Source organism: Pelecanus crispus, chromosome 1, assembly GCF_030463565.1.
Source record: "Pelecanus crispus isolate bPelCri1 chromosome 1, bPelCri1.pri, whole genome shotgun sequence".
NCBI classification, from domain to species: Eukaryota; Metazoa; Chordata; class Aves; order Pelecaniformes; family Pelecanidae; genus Pelecanus; species Pelecanus crispus.
In genome coordinates this window covers 15,759,586-15,778,434 of record NC_134643.1, presented here as the reverse complement: position 1 = coordinate 15,778,434, position 18,849 = coordinate 15,759,586, and the positions used below count along the sequence as shown (strand labels likewise).

The following is an 18,849-nucleotide window of genomic DNA, read 5'->3' as shown; positions in this document are numbered from 1 at the left end:
TCTGTGGTTAACTGAGTGACTGGTCTTCATTAATAGATGTCTTTGGTTTATTGCTTAGAAAACAAACAGAAATGCAGCATGATAACAAACATGAAACTTTTGAGATAGGTGTTTTGCAAAGTTTCCAGACATTGCAAACAGAAGTTTTGAGTTAGGGTACCATGACCTCATTAATTAAATTAAACCTGCCTTGAAGGATGAATGTAGTAAAAATAGAGATATTTTTAAATTTTAAGTGCTTAAATATATGGGGTGAATTGTTCCTATATACAAATAGGGATTATCCTTTTAGCCTAGAAAGCCCACACAAAAGTAACTCTTAAGAAACAGGAAATTAATGATATGCTACTTTCAGAAAAACAGGGAAAGAATCTGAAAAATCTATGCTCTTTTACTGTCTGCTGGGGAGGCATGATTAAGCAGTGACTAAATTCAGAAAAAAAGAATTTTTATACACACAGTATTCAACAAACTCATTATTAATCTAAAACGGTCTAAACTTTCTCAAGTCCTGTCTAAACTGCTGAAGCGTTGTGCTGCACAATATACCCTAACCCTGGTCCCTTAGTTCCTCCAGATTAGAGAGCAGACCAGAGCGTGATACAGCTGCTTTCTGGCCTCATGCCCAATTCTTATTCCACCCATCGAAACCAGGTGGTGGAGAAGGTCGAGCATGGCTGGATTTCATTTCAATGTAAGGCTGGGGACTCCAGGTCCTGAATTTCAGATCAACTCCAGTGATCTACTGGCCAATGTGACTGCAATGTATTGCTACATGAAAGACTGTAATTTAGGGTCTAAGATCACAGAAATAGTTCTCAGCTCTGCAGATCCTATGTAACTACAGCTTGTGTTAACATATTTAAGCTAACTTTAACTAGTTAGCTTGAGTTTAACCAGCAGTGTAGCCTGCTAATTTTCTAGGTTACTAATTCATTAATTCAATAATTTAGCGCAGAATAACCACAGGTCACTGGTAACAGGCTGCTGCTGTAGTACCCAAACTGGCTCATTAAAAGCTAACACAGACCTGCTTATGGAAGTTGCGCCTGTACCTTTGTCTGCAGTGGGCATTTAAAAAAATTTTAGGAAGGCATGTTTGATCCTGACAGCAGAAAAGTAAAATTACTAGGCTATGATGAAAAGCTGAACCATTTCTTCTCAGAGAGAGGAAAAGTTAAGAGTTACGCAACACCACTGATGTCCAAAAATGCAACAGGAAAGGAAACAGGGCTTATACTTTCATACCTTGTGATCTCTTCCTGAAAAAGTCATATTAGGAAATGTTCTTGAAGCCCTCTGAGCCTAGTCTTATCTGCACAGTTAAGGGGATAAATTAATGTTTTGCTTACTTGGTGTCCATCCCACCTGTTTGCAGTGTGAACATGAATTACAGCATGTGCACTGTAATATTATTCTGAGGGCCTTTAACAATTCAGTGCAACTTCTATTTTTGTCTGTCTACTTATTATTTTCCATTTGCCTCCAGAGCACGAGGGACAATACAGCGGTTTAAGTCCCTGTTTTCACATGACTTTCTCCATTTCTGTACAGCTATTTTATTCAAGCAATGCAAAAAGAGACTCTCTGGGACAGCTGTGTTCCAGCATGCTGTGAGCTAGCTGGAGATTTGCACAACCTTCTAGTAGTCCTCTGGGGTGAGCACAGCAAAGAAGATTAATTCTGGATGGCACACTCTTACAGATTATTACTTTTGGTAAGTTTGAGGAGGAAAGGATCAAGCAGGGAGTAATTCAATGCCTGAAAAAGAAAATAAAATGCATCTACTGGCACAATCACACTGGACAGCTTTTGAGGCAGAACAGTTTGTCTCAGATTTTAGACTGGGGCAAAAAAACGGTATACTGTAGGAAGTTCCTGCAGCAGAGGTAGTGAATTGGCAACCTAGATATGGAGCAGACTTCAAAAACAACCAAATGGACAGAGACCATGGATTTATCAAAGCATGGACTCACACAGAAACAGAACTCATGACAGAGCCACCAGGTAGAAGGTCTGTTCTTTGTTATGGATAGAAGTACAGCATCACCACAGTATCACCTATGCAGGTATTAGTGTGGGGGACAGCAGATGGCATAGTATGACCCTTCCTTTGGTCAGGGACAAAAGTTGCATCACTCCCGTCTCCTTTTCCCCCTTGGGCCCCTCATTCTAGTGGGTATGTGCACATATGATCCGATATAAATTCCAACTGAGGAAAATTTACCTATGCAATTAATGATTTACTCTAGCCCTGGTTTAACTGGTAACTATTAAACTTACTCAATGCTGGGATTTGAGGCTTAGCAAGAACCAAGTGCCTATCTTTTTACCTGTACCTACTGAATTCTGTGAGTGTTATACAGGTACTAGCATTAAAGCACTGTTCCAGGGAGTGTCCACAGCAAGTCCCACTTGTATTAATTGAAGAAACAATTTTGTGCTTGCAGTGTTTGGTCTCCTGTCACTTTTAGTTCAGAGTATGCTTTCCAGCCAAAAAGATAAGAATCAGATTTATTTTTAGCTAGCCTTGGCATCCTTATTCAGTATCCTTTTAATGTTCAATTGTGTATTTTCCCTGTTCCTGCTGGATGAGTCTTACAAATGATTGAAATATGAGAAAATCACAGTGGTCAGTGAAATTGCTGGAGCGAGCTAACTTCCTGTGTCTGTGCTACAGCTCATTGGCTCTCTCCACTCAGCGGTTTGCTAATCGGTCACCAGATTCTAACAGTCTTCTACCAGATGCCAGGAAAAATTGTCTCTTCTTCCAGTCTGGGACCTCCAGCTGATTAATATATTCTCATGGCACTGCTGTTTGAAACCATAACTGGTAAACATCCCTTTTATCTGACAGTCCCAGTCCCTCATAAGGGCCTCCTAACCCTCACAATTTCTGTGTAGGAACGCATTGATATGAAATACTGTAGGCTCTGTAGACTGGCAACATGGGATATAACTTTCTAAACAGAAAAGAGAGATGAAATGAAAGCATAATAAGCACATAAAATATTAATTTAAGGCTTGGTATGGTACAAAGTGTTACAGTGGTGATACTTTTTTTTCTTTTCTTCTCTCTGTGGGCAAAATCAGGTACATATTTGGTGAAAAGGACCCTGATCCAGCAAAGATTAAAAAAACCCAACAAAACTAAAACCAAAACAACAATTGAGATTACTGTTAATTTCACTGCAAGTAAGGTTTTCGCATATTTTTCTTATTTGCAGGTAGATTTCCAGGACTATTTCATACAGTACATAACAGAATTCTTGAACTATGTATTATTTTGGGGAAAGAAAGAAGAGACAGAGAGCTTTATTCAAAGTTTTGAACAGGGCGGGCAAAGGTGCCATAACCAGAACAGTATTAGACAAATCGGTATGTCGACAAAACCATTGACAACATCACATTTCCACATGGTTTTCAACTACAATTCAAAGGAAGAGACATAAAAGGCACACTCTGTTCTCCTGGATTGTCAGTGATAAGCAGCATGCTCTGAATGTATGCACTGGATTTAGCAGTGTATTGAGTTCACAGTATCATTTCTTGCTTCTGTCCCCATAGAAATGGTACAGTGCATTGTTCCATGGAATGCAAACAGCACTGAGCGTATTGGTAAACAAATAGATTTGGATGTATCCTACCATCAACTAATCAGATGTGCATTCTGTTACCATTTTGCAGTTTCTTGCCATTCTGCTTTTTCTGCAATTGTGTTCTTACTTGAAGAATAATGCGTAAATTAGGACAGAGGAGGAGATTTTAGGAAATGGATTTATATGCCTATTGTAACTAGTGTTTGAAGGGAATAAAAGCCCTTATTTTCAAAACAGGTTAAAGTCAGGTATCTGGACAAAGAAGAAATCATTGCCCTACACTGGATTTCTTCCTCACTAGGAAATGAAATAGCCATAATCCTTTAGTTTTGTGCTTAATCCCCCTCTGTATCAGGGTAGCCCAGCTAGTAAAGTACTGAGTGCTCTGGAAGGTGAATAAAAATCCCAATACTTAGAAGTTAGTGTAAACAGATGGATATATTGTGTGAATGCAGTTTTACATCGTAGTGAATTTAAAGGCCTGGCCTGAGTAAATACTGCAATGAAGACATACTCTTTGGTGACAATATTTACATTCTTAATGTTTTTTATAATACTTTGCAGCTCTGAAGGCAAAAGCATGTGAATATTTCCTACCACAGTTATTTGTGTGACTACAATGAATGGCAAAGTGGGTGTAAAACATGATTAAATCAAACCCAAAAAATCAAGCCCACTGAATTCATTTCTAAGAAACAAAGCACAAGGCCAAGTTGCAATGGATTAATTATCTGTGCTTTGAATGAACATAGCTGACTGTTTATAATATTTTCACTGTTATTTGATGTTATGGATCTTATAGTAGGAGCACAGGGAATTTCATGTGCCTAGAGGTGGATAATCAGTCTTTATTCGGTTCTTTAAAAGCAACAAAGTTCATTTATGAATGTTCTTTGTGAAGGCTGGAAAGAAATACTGGTTGGCTAACAAGCCAAGCCAGTTCTGCTTGTATTTTAACGATTAGCTGTAACATTTTCTGCTTTTAAAAAAATCATTTTGCTGTTTTACATGGTATAGATATGGTATAGACATATCCAGATAGAACGAAACTGAATGGCTAGTTCACACATTATGAACCAGGCTGGTAATGCCTATGACTATTGAAGCTGGCTGACATTTCACTTTGTAAGATCCAGTTACTGTTAACTTAGTAAAATTTTAATCATATGGGATGAAATATCCCATGCTGAGTAATGAAATAATTCATACTTTTTAAAGAAAGTTGTTTTGATCATATTAAAAGAATCCTGAGTCACTTCTTGGAAATGCCCCTCTAGCACAGTAGTTCCTTGGCTCCAGCACGCAGTCAAGACTAATTAAGCAAAAGTGGCACTGTTCTGGGCCTTAATGGTAAACAATAGTGTACTGATAACTGTAGCTGCTAATGCATGTTGCCTGTGTAACTGAGCCATCGTTTACCAAAGGGTTGCTTCCTACAAAACAGGACAAGCTTACTCAGCTGTCAAGATGAAGTTTTCAAACTGTACCCAGACAAACCAGTTTGGCCAGTGCTTCTTTACTGGCCATTCCACTAACAGAAGTTTATTTCAGAATGTATTGTAACCAGAAGGTTTGTAAAGGAACACTGGTCCTTGCTGAGATGCGGTAGGGTAATGGCTGTTAATTTCCCAGAAGGGTGTTGGAGAGGGTGTTGTAGCGATGTCACACTGAAGGATGTGTGAAGAAAGGACATCTGGGGCACTACTGACATAACATGCCATCATCCTACTAGTCAGCTGGTGTCTGATTTTTCTGAAGGCTGTGAAAACATCTTGTATTGAGTAAAAGTACAGGGGAGGTTGTGGAGAAGAAAGAGGCTTTATTCTTCAAGAGAAAATGAGTCAATTGCTTCCTCTTACATTAAGCTTGAGCTTATAGTTGGTCCCTTGTTGTTTGCATTGTGACTCTTGTTTGTGTAGTCCAAGCCAAGAGAAAAGGAAACTGGGTAAGCCCTGCATCTGATTTCTAATGGATTCTCATCTCACTGGTTGGCAATCCCTACCTTCAAGTAGGAAGATGAGATTTCATAGAAAGAGGCCTTAATATCAAAGATGTGCCTTTGCAATCCCCATGAAAATCTTCTCAAATTTGGCCAAATTATGAGACTTTGTAAAACAGCATTTTGCACGCATTGGATAGAGATATGGGAGAGTTTAATACTTAAGTCTTAAAATATTCCACGCTCACTTAGTGGATAAATCTCTCACACGCATGACCAGACTGCATAGCTGCAATTCAGAGAGAAACAGTAGGCATGAGTCCAAACCACACTGCATCACTGCTGAAGAACTTTCCCTATAATTGCTTGTGTTGTGTTTGATCAGGGAACTGAAAGCAGTCGCTAATCTTTCAGTGATCCTCTCTTCCCTTGCTGACCTTTAATCAGCATGAAGGAAGAAACCATCAAATTTAAAGAGAGGGAAAAAAAAGGCAATAGATTGGAACAAGGACATGAGAGAGGTTGAAATGAGAAGGGCAAGCTGGGTAAAGAGCTGAGAACCAGGTGAAGAGGGGGCTAATGAAGAAATTTAAGACAAGGACCCAGGAAACCGGAGGAAGTTTAACTCAAGGGATGTTTGGGAGCCTGCTGGAAGTAATGGGGGAAGCTAGAATGAGTCATTCTGGAAATCTGGGTACTTCAACATTAGAAGAAATATTATCATTAAAATATTGCCACAGTCTGTTTTAATCCTATTTCAGATCTGAGTTAAGTTGTGCCAGTTCATGCCCTATTTTACACTATGTACAATACATATCTGGGTTGATGCAGCTATTTCTGGGTATAGGTAAGTCTTTAATTTCATATCAAATTTGTGTTAAACTGGTCTGCTTTGTCTTTTACATCTTTCTTCTTTTATTAGTAATCCCAACTTACTTGATAAACAAGAATTCTCTACCTATGTTAACTCTGTGCAGCTGGCATACACTGTACCATTTTACAGATGAAGAAAATGAGTCAGGTGAGTCATGTAATTTACTTTAAACAGAGCACAATGAATCAGTGAATGAGCCAGGAATCTAAATTCAGGAATTTCTGACCTCCTGTTTTTTCTGGAAATCCCAACTCATGCTTCCTGCTATTCCTTCTCCAGTTACACTACTGAGGTAACAAGCCTACTTTTCTTGTTTAACGTGTGCATTGCTCGTATTAATGTTAACTGGCTATACTCAAGCAGTGATGAGCCAGCAGTCCTCCTGACTTTAAAAGCAAACCCAGTTTATTAGTTACTGTTGCTGAATAACTTCCTATCTCTAAGTCTGGTGTCTGTGTTGCTCAAAACCAAGCTGAGAATTCTTCTCTTTGCTTTGTTTACATACTAGAGGGGAAAAAAAAGCACTTCAGTAGCCAGAAAATTCTTTAAGTGAGCAAGAGAAGGACAGACTCATTGTTTGTATGCCTACACAAGCGTATCATACTTAAAGAAATGCGGAATGGGGGTGGGAACTGAAGGAAAAAGAGACAGCCATGAAAGGCGAGAGGATGAGAAGGCTGGACTTGCATATTAATAAGAACTCTCCTTTAATTGGGAATTTTCTTTCACTACATTGTTCTTTTTCCACCCCCCATTTTTTTTTTTATTCCTCTGCCTTATGTGTTAATTCTTGTTTGTTCCATTCTGTGCAAGAGCAGCGTGAAGTTGGGTCATATCCTGATTTCTGGGAAAGTACAGTTGAGAGAGCATGCTACCACACAGTGGGAAAAGCAGTGCTGAAAGGAACTGGTACAGAAATCAGGGCAAAATCTTCTAACATCCCTTTGTTGAAGGAAGAGTTTTGAATTATACTCAGAAAGATGATGGTATCACATTTACAGAATTGCTGCTAGGTAACTTTTTATTCTGTACAAATGTATTCCATTCACATCTGAAAAGTTAATGTAGTCTTGTGTAAGTGGTATATTTCAAAGCTAGGTGAAAAAGGAGCAAACCAAACATCTGAGGGGTGTCAGGTGACTGGTCCAAACTGTATTATAAACAGGTAAAAAAATCATTCCATAATTTGGTATTTTCTCCCCTGGTATTTGCACCTAAGATCATCTAAATCTGCTGTCGTCCCTCCTTTCTGGGTAAGTCATATCACCTAAATCTCATAGCGCCCTTCCCCAGAGTGAATGAGCTCTATGGTAATCCTTGTAATAAAACAGACACCTGGTCCTATATTATGTTCAAAGAGAGACAGCCAGAAACAGATACATTCTGACCCAGTCCACTGTTCTTTATTTATGTTGTATACTGATTTTACAAATGCCTTCTTTTCCTATTTAGTCTGTCTTCTCTCTTGATTCATCATTTATTTTTGAAAAAGCGAAGTTACTCACAATAAGACATATACTGAAATAAGGATGGAGAATTTGACTGAAATGAGTGGATTCAAATAAACATAATCCAGGGTAGATCCATTCTTAACCACCACATACCTTGAATTGTTTCTGTAATTTTTTGAATTTTCACTTACTGTTTGTGTCAGGAAGGGAGTTACACTCTCAAGAGTCTGAGAAATAAGGTGGTGTTTTTTTTTTCCCCTTCCTTTTCTGAAATACATCTAGCCTCTACTGACCCTAATTTACTCTCCAGTTAGCTAACTGCACATGGTAATCCTCTATACATACATATAGAGTCTCAGTGATTTTTTTGCACTTCTGCATGAGCATCCTCTGAGTGGCTCTTCAGGGGTGAGGGGAGGTGGGGAAGAAAAGAACAAAACCCAGGAAGAATAGAGTCCCAAAATATGAGTCCATTAGAATTGAAAGAAATTGAGTGTGTAGTATACATCCACCTGGTTCCAACGTAATTCCTTCTCTCTGTGCTAGCAGATTGTTCCCTCACCCTGATTATGCTGCTGACATTATGGTCGTGAGGGAAATTCCTTCCTGACTCCACATTTGGCAAATTTATAATCCTGTTGATGTAAGCAAAGCTCACTGTACTTAGCTAAGACCCAATTGTCCAATCAGTTCTACATATAAACCTCCTATTGAAGTAAATAGAACTGCACATGAGTAGCTGAAAAGATGATTGGGACCCTGACATGGTTTCTGCTCTATAGCTATAGCTACAAGGTAACTCTAAGACAGCACTGCCCTGACAAAGAAAAAAGCATTCTCACCATTTTCTCCATCATCAGCTGCTTGTCTCTACCATTCTCTCTACAGGCACAAGTATTCATGCAGGAGCACAATTTAACCTGTGAAGTTAAAATTAGCCTGGAAACAAAGGGTAAATACGTAATCTGCTTTCTCACATTCAACATTTAACATGCAATTTTCATGCATCTAAACTTTCTCAGCAGAAAGCCTTCAAAATTTCAGAACAGTGTTCTGTTGCCTGACCTATCACACTAAAATATCACCAGAAGACTAACCACAACAAGGGAGACACGTAACATACCAACATTGCACTTTACCCGAGTAGTAGTTGATACTGGAAATGTTTTTTTCCTGTGTTCTTTTATGATGGAGGATGGGACACAGAAAATGTTATGATTTAGAAACACAGCTGTGGTGCCTCATGAGAACTGTAGTTTGGGAACTTCATGGTCCTATTGTTTGCTGTTCACCAGGCTCTCTAGTCAGATAAAAAAAGTATTATATATGTGGTACCTCCTCTTTGAGTTGTCTAGCTTTATCCTTCTGTTCCTGTCGCACCCCTAAGCTGAACTACCCATAACTAGGGATTCAATTTTCTGTCTAGTTGAAATCTCAATGATCCAATTACTTAAGACCAGCGATTACAGTTCCCTTCACTCTCATAATACCTTGACTGCAGCTGCTTTTAGATCTTCATCCTTATGGATTCTTTGTCTTGCCATTTATGGAGGTGGTTCTGCCTCAAAATTTAATGACTGTTCCCTGTTGTCTTTCAGTTACGATGCCTTTGAACTCCAGTCCCACGTGAAGATAAGCCAGACAAGCCTCACACTCATACTGGAGTTTTTGATATGACCCAGGTCATCTGCACCAGGCATTTAAGTTATAGATGACACAAAATTTCAGTCATAATGCTGTCAAAAATTAAGCCATGCTATGCATAGGACGAATAAGAAGTGGCATTTTTCAGCAGGTCATTATTAGGCCAAATCTGAATAGAGCCCGGTAACAAGATGCCGTCAGCAGGAAAATAACAATTGCTAGTTGTCGTCCATCGTGACATTCAAATAACTCGGTGAGACTCGGAATTAAGCAAATCTAATTTCCCTGGATTCGTGTCATGAGGTTAATTGGTTGTGGCATCTAACCCCACACAGGTCTTGGGACAAGCTAAAGCTGATCTCGCCCCGGCTGCCGCCAAGAGGGCAGACCGCCACCACGGCCACGGCCACGGCCACGGCCACGGCCACGGCCACGGCCACCGCCACGGCCTCCGCTTCTCTCCTCCTCACGGCTCGCGGCCCGCTTCGCTGCTCTGGCCGCGGCCCCGGACGCCTGGGAAGGGAAGCGGTGTTTGGCAAAATTCATTCCCAGTTGGTTCGACGGCCCGACACAGCCCACCTCGGCGGCTGCCTCGTAACAGATACGGACCTGCGGAAGGCGCTGAGGGCCGGGCCGGGCCGAGCCGGGTGGGGTGGGGTGGGGAGGGGAGGCGAGGCGAGGCCAGGCCAGGCCAGGCCAGGCCGCTCCGCGCCTCAGGTGCGTTCCCGCCGGGCGCGCGCCGCCACCTGCCACCGCCCCGCCCCCGCCTTTCCGGCCGCGGCCCCGCCGGCAGCGCCGCGCCTGCGCACTTGGCGGCGGCGGCGCGGGGGTGCCGCTGCTGCCGGCCGGTGCCCGGCGCGCGGTCGCGGCTGGCGGGGCCGGGGCCGGGCGAGGCGAGGCGAGGCGAGGCGAGGAGGAGCGGAGCGGAGCGGAGCGGCCGCCGAGGAGGAGCGTGCGGCGCGGGGCGATGAACTCGCGCAAAGGTACCGAGCTGCGGCGGGCGGCGGGGCGGGAGCGGGGGGCTGCGCGGCCGCGGCTCACGCCGGCTCCCGGCTGTTCTCTTCTCCCCGGCAGTGCTGGCCCTGCAGGCCCGCAGGCGGCGGCCCAAGCAGTCCGCGGCGGCCGGCAGGAGGGACAAGCACCCGCCGCCCCACAAAAAGTGAGTACGGGGACCCCCGACCCGCCGGGACGGAGCCTCACCCCCGGGACAGCTGCGCTGTCTGTCCTTCCCTCGGGCTCTCCTCGCCGCCGCCCCGTAACGCCCGTCGTCAGGGCAGTCCCGCGGCCCGGCCCCTCTGCCCCCGCGCTGTCCCGGCCCCACCGCTTGCTTTCGCGGGGGAGCTCCCCCGCTCCCACCGCCGCCGGCGGGACAGGCGGCAGCAGCCCCGGCGGAGCGCACCCCCCGCCCGCTCCGCGCCGGGGCCGGGCCCTCCCACGGGGGGGAGTCGCCACGGCCCCCCGGGACCGTCCCCAGCCCTGGCTCCGGGCTCAGCCCCCTTCGGGCAGGGCCTCCCCGTGCCACCCGGGCCGGCCTTCCTCCCCTCCGGGACCCCGCCTGCGGGGGCGGCCGCGGCGCCCGGCGCGGGGGAGCCGCTGCTCGGGGGCTCTGCACAGGCTTGGTCTTCGCAGCCCTCGTGTCCCTTTTGAGGCATCCCCCAATTCTCTCGTCTTCACCGTCTTCTTCCTCTCCTTGTGCGTTCTGTGCTGTGATTCCTTTCTGGCGGCATTGTCCCGTCTACAGGCAGTCCCTTTTCTTGCTCTGCTGACAGCCTGATACGCCCATCCTGCTGTCTCCTGCTCGGTACTCCCAGATTATTTCCCGTTCCCAGATGTGTCTAATTGCCAGCAGTGCCAATACCGGCATCTTTTGTTTGTCTGTTTGTTTTTTGTTTAAATCTCTGTTGGTCTTGCAGAAACAGACAGAAGTCACGGTCTGTTTTTTTTCCCCATCTTCTGCTAACCATTCATGTTCTTGTCACTGTTCAGTTCATCTTTTCTCATTCTGACAATACCTGTTTTCCCTAAACCATGTAGGAACGTTCTTCCATCTCTATAGTGTTCCCACTTTAACTGCTCTTTCCTAGGATGATGTGGCTTTGGACTCCTCCCTATTTTGTTTTCTCTCCTCATAGGATTACATGCTTCTCTCACTAACTTATACCGTATTTTGTTCAGTGAGACTTCATTGGTGACTCATTAAGTCACCAGTAGGCTCTTGTCTTTACTTTTGTTGCTTAGGGATCCAGTCTACCTGTTGTGTTCCGAGAGGGAAACATGCATCCTGATGTTTCTTATCCCCCTCTCCTCCTAGATGGCCAGTCTTTAGAACTGGGAAGCAGAGTATGGTGGATGGGTGGATATATATGTGATGGGGTACAGATATTGCTATGTGTAAATGATTCAAGGGGTAAGGTCTTTTTTTTTTTCTGATTTCTATAGAAAGAAATAATAATACATCCCTGACCCTGGAGGTTTTTTGGTTTTGGTTTTTTTTAGTTATGATGGGTTTTTTTCCCCTTTGAGATGGGTAAAAATAATGTAGGATGAAATGCTGGTGTAGTGGTTGTCAGGCTTTGACAGCTAACTTTTGTTCACATCCTGTTCTGCTACTGTTGTTTCCTCCAGTGTTGTATGAAAGCTGCATTATACTTTCAGTTGTGTGAAGTTAGAGTTATTGCAATGGAAACAAATTTTATGTGCAAGATATGCAGTCTGATTGGATGGGTTTCCTTGTTTCTAAAAACATTTTGCAAAGTCGGTTTGTAACATTACTTGGATTTGTTTTGCCACTTTGAAAACAGAAATAGCTTAAATTTTATTGTAACTCTAGGTTCAAAATTGTTTTTGTAGCTTTCAGTTAAGTCCTAGCCTTGTTAATAAACTTCTGTTCTACTTAGATGATAGTGTTTAATACACTTCTTAGTGGGGCTGCCTTGGTATGTCTTGCTGAATGAGTTTATCAAAAGTTTGCTTTCACAGACACTTATTAAGCATGGAACTGGTACTCTTTTTTTGTTTGCAGAAGAAACTGGCTACTGTTAAGTCAAGGTGCACAGTCAGTAGCTGGCCATTTGCCATACTGAGTTGGCATTTCAGATGCAGTGGCCCAATCTGTTCAGTTGCCTCGGGAAACAGTGGTTTTGCTACCATAGGCAACAGAGCTGTCATTTTGACTACATACGTTTTCTTTTCTCTTCAAACCACTTTTATGCTATGGAGGCCTCCTACTCTGTGTTATGCTTCTTTATGAAAGGGAAACTCCTTTCAAGTTTTTGAGTCTCCTTGCATATGGCTAAATCGTTTAGGCCCGCCAAAGTAAAGCCGGCATTGGACATTACTTCAGATGACAGCCTCAACAAAAGTATCTGCTTTGTCCTGTTCCTAGCCTTACTTTAAATCCAACTGCTACAGCATGTACTAGTGTGTTAGAGCCATACAGTGTGTGTGATGCACATTAAATGCACAGTAGCTGCAAATGAAAATGTTGATTTGAGGGGTGGAAATTCTGTACCATAAGTTCCCTGTAGTGAACTTGTTCATTACATGAAAATTGTGACTTGGTTTTGAATCCAAAGCTGGTTGTTTTGTTTTGTTTTGTTTTGTTTTTTAACTGTGGTTCTTAGGAAGACCCTTCTCTGCCGGGTCATGGCTTTATAGAGCAACTTCCATTGTTGCTGGTAACAATGTGCTTCAAAGGAACTGCAGGATTCCTCTTCTAGAATTGGCTAGGAGAGTTGTATCGTGTTGTAGCTTACTAGCAGGCTTTTGTTTGAAGAGTATTAAGATGATGACACAAGAAGAAGAAAAAATTATAGTGCTCTTTAACGCTGAATAGCTTTTTGTCTGTTATGACCTTAATTACCATAGAAGGCTGTGAGATCGGTCCTGTAACTGCTCAGTGTTGACCCCTTAAGTCAATGAGAACTGGTGAAGGTGAATCCATATTCTTTACATAATAGGGTGGAAAAATAAGAAAGTAGAAGTTAAGTGGCTCATGTTCTGAAGACAAGGCACTTTGTCTTGAATCAAGACTGTATCTAAAATTGCATGTAATAATAAAATCTACTTGGTATGGCCTTAATTTGAATTAAGTTGTGCAGGCTACTGGAAAAGAATAATATCTCGCTATTTTAAGATAAACAAAATCAAGTGCTAACTGTTATAATAGATGGACCTGCATGCAGTGTATACAAACTGCTTATGTATTTTTTTTATGTATAATCAAAATGGTTAATTCAGGTTCCATGTGAACTATTTCTCCTTAAAATGGACATCGTCATTGAGAGAGGTCTGTGAAACAGCATTTTTGAAAGATGCCCAAGTCTGTGTTCAGAGGTAAATTTGCTTACAGATAGACCAGCCTGTTTACTGTCCTTTAGCGCTGACAGAACCCAGTTATGTAAGAGATGGCCTCAGGTATGTCTGCCTTTTGCATTCAGCAGAATGGTAGGCTCTTCTTTATATTCAGACTAGTATTGGCTTCAACTGGAACAAACTGTGATCTTGGATACTTTTATTTTGCTTGACTTTATTTCTAAGTGAATATGACAAACCCCACATGAATACCCAATCAGAGATTGGTCACCTTTAACACATTTACTATAAATTTTTATCCAAAGTTAAAGGTTAGAGTTTTGTATGTAAAAATCCAGATGATAATGTGTGGATGTATGAAGAGAGGATTAAGTGTGTTGAATACTTAGATACAAATGCATAAATCCATATATCAAGATTGACTTTTCAAAATGCAGTTTTCTTGTGGAGTGGGTTTTTTGGGTTTGTATTTAAGCAGTACTTTAGCACAGGTGATAGAGACCATGTGGTAATGCTTTATAGTGGTGAAGAGTATGTATGTTAGATGGATGACTAACTACTTGGACCCACAGGTATTGTACAGCTATCAAGGTTTTGGATATATGACATTACTATGGAATCTTAATATCTGAAAATTATCCACTGCTTTTGTTTGTCAGTGCTTGTCTACCACAGTGTTTTTCAGCCTCTTCCAGTAACTTTGAGGAGACTAAAAATACCCATCTTGCACAGTGTTACAGTGGGTTTCATTAGCTTCATTTATTTTTTGCTTGCAGAGGTTTTGCAAATCCTCCCCAAGGTTTTTCATTAGCTTTTTTCCAAGGGTGAGAGGGTGAGGGTGGAACAGTATATATGTGAAATGGGCTTTTTTTTTTTTTTGACCACCAGTGGTCTGAGGCCACAATATGTGGATATCCTAGAGTGGATGTATATCCTAGGGTGGATCAGCTTAGGAAGTCCACGCAGTGTTGTTTTGAATATTTACTCAAAATGTGATGTTGATGGTAATTGCTGCTCTTGCCTTCTTTCTTAATAGCCTTTCTTCTTCTTGCTAAGAATATTTTAATTGGAGCTTTTTCTTCCTGTTTCTGTCAAATTTTAAGATTTCATTAAGCTACCTATACTGCAGAGCTGTAACTTTCTATCTTAGTTATTTGCCCACTTAGTGTATGTAGGCTTCAGGTGCTTAACATTGTGCCTTTTTAAAGAGTACAATATACAGAAAAATTCAGCTGAAAGAAACAAAGTTGATTTTAGTTGTCTAGATATAATACTAATAATTCTTTTGTAAAGGAGTAAATAACTGCATGTATTGAGATTACAGAAATTTAGTGTAAAGAAGGTGTTGTGACGTGTTTGATCTTGAATGCCTGAGTCAGTCCAATGTTCACCTTTGTAATGTGATAATAAAACACATATCAAAGACTTTTTGTGGGATGCAATGGAATCTAGAGTAAATTTCAGTGTCAAGTAGCATGCGTATTACAAAGTGTGTTCATCTTTCTGTTTTGAACTCTGTGTCATGTAGTAAGAAAACATCCTGCACCTCTAATAAACTTAATTTCTGAAATGGGAATGGCTCCAGAATTTCTAATACTCTGTAGAGGTCTACTTGCAGATTTGTATAATGAAAGTAGTTATTGTCCTGTAAGTGTCAGGACATCTGTTATCAAAGAATTATCTGATCATACAAATTTGCCAAGATTCATGCCTTTTCCATGGAACAGAATCATAGAACAGCCCAGGTTGGAAGTGACCTTGAAAGATCCTCTGGTCCAACGTTTGGTGGGAAAGGGAGCCTAGATGAGATTGTCTAGCACCTTGTCTAGCCATGTGTTGAAAACCTCCAGTATGGAGATTCCACCATGTTCCTGGGAAGGTTGTTCCAGTGATTGATTGTTCTCACTGTAAAAAATTTCTTTCTTATATCTGAAACCTCTCCCAGTGCAACGTGTATCTGCTGCCCCTTGTCCTTTCTGTGTGGCTCCTTGTGAAGAGAGAGGCGCATCCGCTTTGTAGCCCCCACCTTTAAGTACTGGAACACAGTGACAAGGTCCCCCCGAGCCTTCTCTTCTCCAGGGAGAAGAGGCCTAACTCCTACAGCCTTTCCTTAAAGGGCTCTCCAGCCCTTTGATCATCTCCATGGCCCTCCTTCGGACCATCTCCAGTCTGTCCATGTACTTTTTGTATTGTGGGGACCAGAACTGGACACAGTACTCCAGGTGTGACCTGAGAAGGGCCGAGTAGAGTGGGATGGTTATGTCTCTACCTCTGCTAGGTATGATGCATCCTAGGTATGTGGATGCAGCCCAGGATTGGATTTGCCTTCGTGGCTGCAGCGATGTAGTGCTGACTCGAGTTCGGCGTTGTTGTCCACCAGGACACCCAGGTCCCCGTCAGCAAGGCTGGTTGGTGCCCAGCCACGCACCTTCTAGCCTCTTCTGGGCTCCTTGGTTATGTCAGGTTTTGAACAGGCAATGAACAGAGATGCCATCCTAGGACCTTAATTTCATTTGTAATAATTTTATTTGATGGAATAACATCGTTTTTAGTATAATGGTTGTTTTATTAAGGAAAATACCCTGGTTCGGTACAGTTATGTTAAATAGGAGTGCCTTAGTGGGGGAGGGAAAATGACTGCATTTCGTGTTTCAGATCGTAGTGAGATGAGCTGTTGGGGTGTAATGTTCATGATGACTTGCCACTTGTTCTGTAGTGCGTTTTTATTTTTTTAACTCTTATTTACTGTGACTACAGAGTAGGATGGTAATAAATTTTGTGGACAAGGCCTGGATATGGATTTTGAAGTATAAAAATCTCTCTCTTCCTTTTGTTATCAAGATGATGACAGACTGTAGAAGCTATTGACTTCTTTTTTTTTTAAAAAACCCTACAATTTGAAGATGTATAGGACAATCTTTACTGAATAAATAAGGATGTCAGGTTGTATAACAAATGTAATTTGGTTTGATAAAGACTGGACCAAACAGAATTATTTTTAGTTTTGGAGATCTTCACTGAATTTCCACATGAAGGAAAGAATTCCTTAATTACTTGGCTTCTTGATGGTGTCCTAAATATACTTTGTGACCATTTCAATGATTTAGTGTGTGTGGGGAAAAAAAGATTGGGAGGCAGGCACGCAATCCTTTTTGGTGGCCATACATTATCTAGACATAGGGCAAAAGTAAAACCCGGAGAGAACCCTGTTCTTCTCATGGCTATGCTAAATATTCAACTTTTTGATTGCTGCCTTACAGCACAAATCTTTTCAGATAAAGTTAGTGTTCAATCTCAAGCGTTTTCTGAGCAGTAAGAGTTCTAGAAGTAAATGTATTTAGCTAAGCTAGAAATTCCATTAAAGAAATAGAAACGTGGGACAATGAGAACATTATGTCAGAACACTGTATCAGATTAAACTCCATTTCATCATTTAGAGGACAACTGCTGGTCCTCTTGAGGAACAGACACAACACATTTATTAATTTACTCTTAAGAGACAAGGATTTTGTATTTAAAACCTGATTTTTGTTTTAAGTTCCATTCATGTTTTTTAAGGATTGTCATCTTTTCACTGAGAAAGCTAGTGGAAAAGGTTGGTGTGAACTACTTCTATGGTAACTGGTGAACTGTAGGGCAGTAGTGGAAACTGTCATGCTTCTTGTAAGCATACCTGTACTTTGAGTGGATTCACTAATTGCTGATCTGTTTGTTGTCTTAATGTCTGCAATAAAAGAGTAAATCTGTCTCTACTGAAAACTGTTTTCATTTGGTCTCTGGCTGTGATTGCATAAGACAATGAGCTTTAGATAGTAAACCTTTTCTAGCTTCCTTTTCCTCTTTTCTCCTGTGAAAATGCTACTAGATTTGCTACTGTGCACACAAACCTATATACACACACATACTTATACATAATAATGTATATAGAAGTTAAAATTTATTTTAATTCTTGTTGGAAGAAAGCCTGGGTCTAGGTGTGGATGAGGAAGACTAGAAAATTAGTTGGTGTCCAGGAAATTACAAAAGTGTTTCAGTGCTTCCTCAAGTGTGCTTGTTATGCTTAGACAGTCTTTTTTTTTTTTATTGTGACAACTAGGTTGTTTTTCTTAAAAGCAGCATCTATTAGGTAGTTGCTGTGCCCATGGGTGTTTGCTGAATGGATTCTGTTCACTGATCGAAGGCTACAGGTATACCTCTTGGGCTTCTTATATTAGAATAACCATGAACTCTCACAGTTTGAGATGGTCTTCTTGTATCTGCCCCTCAGTTGTAATGTGTGTGAGGTTGTTGGTTGGTTTTTTTTTTTCTTTTTTTTGGGGGGGGATGATTTACTGAAGAATGTCAGAGAAGCTAATGTTAATTTTTTAAAAGCTTTTAAAGAGGAGGACGAGGAAAGATTCAGAAGGATAGTACCCAAAGTTATGCCAGTATCTAATGAAAGCAAATGAAGTGACCTCAGTTCTCTACAGACGAAAGGGATAGGACAGTTAAGAATGAAAACATAACTGTATAGCAGCTGTATTCATAATCATTCTCTTTTCTTACTGATTACTCCTGTTGTAATTCTGCCCAGCTCTTACCTTTGTAATCTAGCCTGTACTAATTTTGTTCTAATTGCCTATGGGGACTTTGGGAATGGGCCCCATTTTGCTAGGCTGTTTTAAAAGAAAAAAAATACTTAAAAAAAAAATCTTTTAATAATATTTGAAGGAACAAAAAATTGTCTTTCTACCTGTTTTTATGATTCCCAGTATTCAGATCTTTAAAATACTGTTGGTCTCAGCCTTCATATATTTGAAGTGATAACCTTTGCTTCCTGGTTTTCCTATCAGCACTTTTTTTTTTTAAAGACCCTTACCCTTGTTTTCTCATTTTTCACTTTTAATCTGTTAACAGTTACAGTGCATTGTAAGAGGGGTGGTTCTATTTAAAGTTGGCAGAGCTTTGGTAGTAGTCTTCCTCCTCTGCCCCTCTTTCTGCCCCGGTAATACACCTTTTAGGATGAGCTCTGCTTTTGGGAGCTATTGT

The 18,849-nt window shown here is 41.5% G+C and overlaps 2 protein-coding genes across 3 annotated transcripts in view; one reads left to right on the top strand and one right to left on the bottom strand.

Moving 5' to 3' along the window:
• RINT1 (RAD50 interactor 1) overlaps positions 1–3,255 on the bottom strand; it is a 53,570-nt gene extending 50,315 nt beyond the window's left edge. Inside the window, exon 1 of the mRNA XM_075712635.1 lies at positions 3,243–3,255. The gene's annotated coding sequence lies outside the window, so the exon portion shown is untranslated. The remainder of the gene's footprint in view (positions 1–3,242) is intronic.
• A 7,219-nt stretch (positions 3,256–10,474) lies between these two features.
• The window catches only part of SRPK2 (SRSF protein kinase 2), a 156,783-nt gene continuing 148,408 nt past the window's right edge, over positions 10,475–18,849 (top strand). For both annotated transcript variants that reach the window (XM_075712671.1, XM_075712663.1), the window contains exons 1-2: positions 10,475–10,490; positions 10,582–10,666. In XM_075712671.1, coding sequence (XP_075568786.1) covers positions 10,475–10,490; positions 10,582–10,666 — 101 coding nt within the window. The remainder of the gene's footprint in view (positions 10,491–10,581; positions 10,667–18,849) is intronic.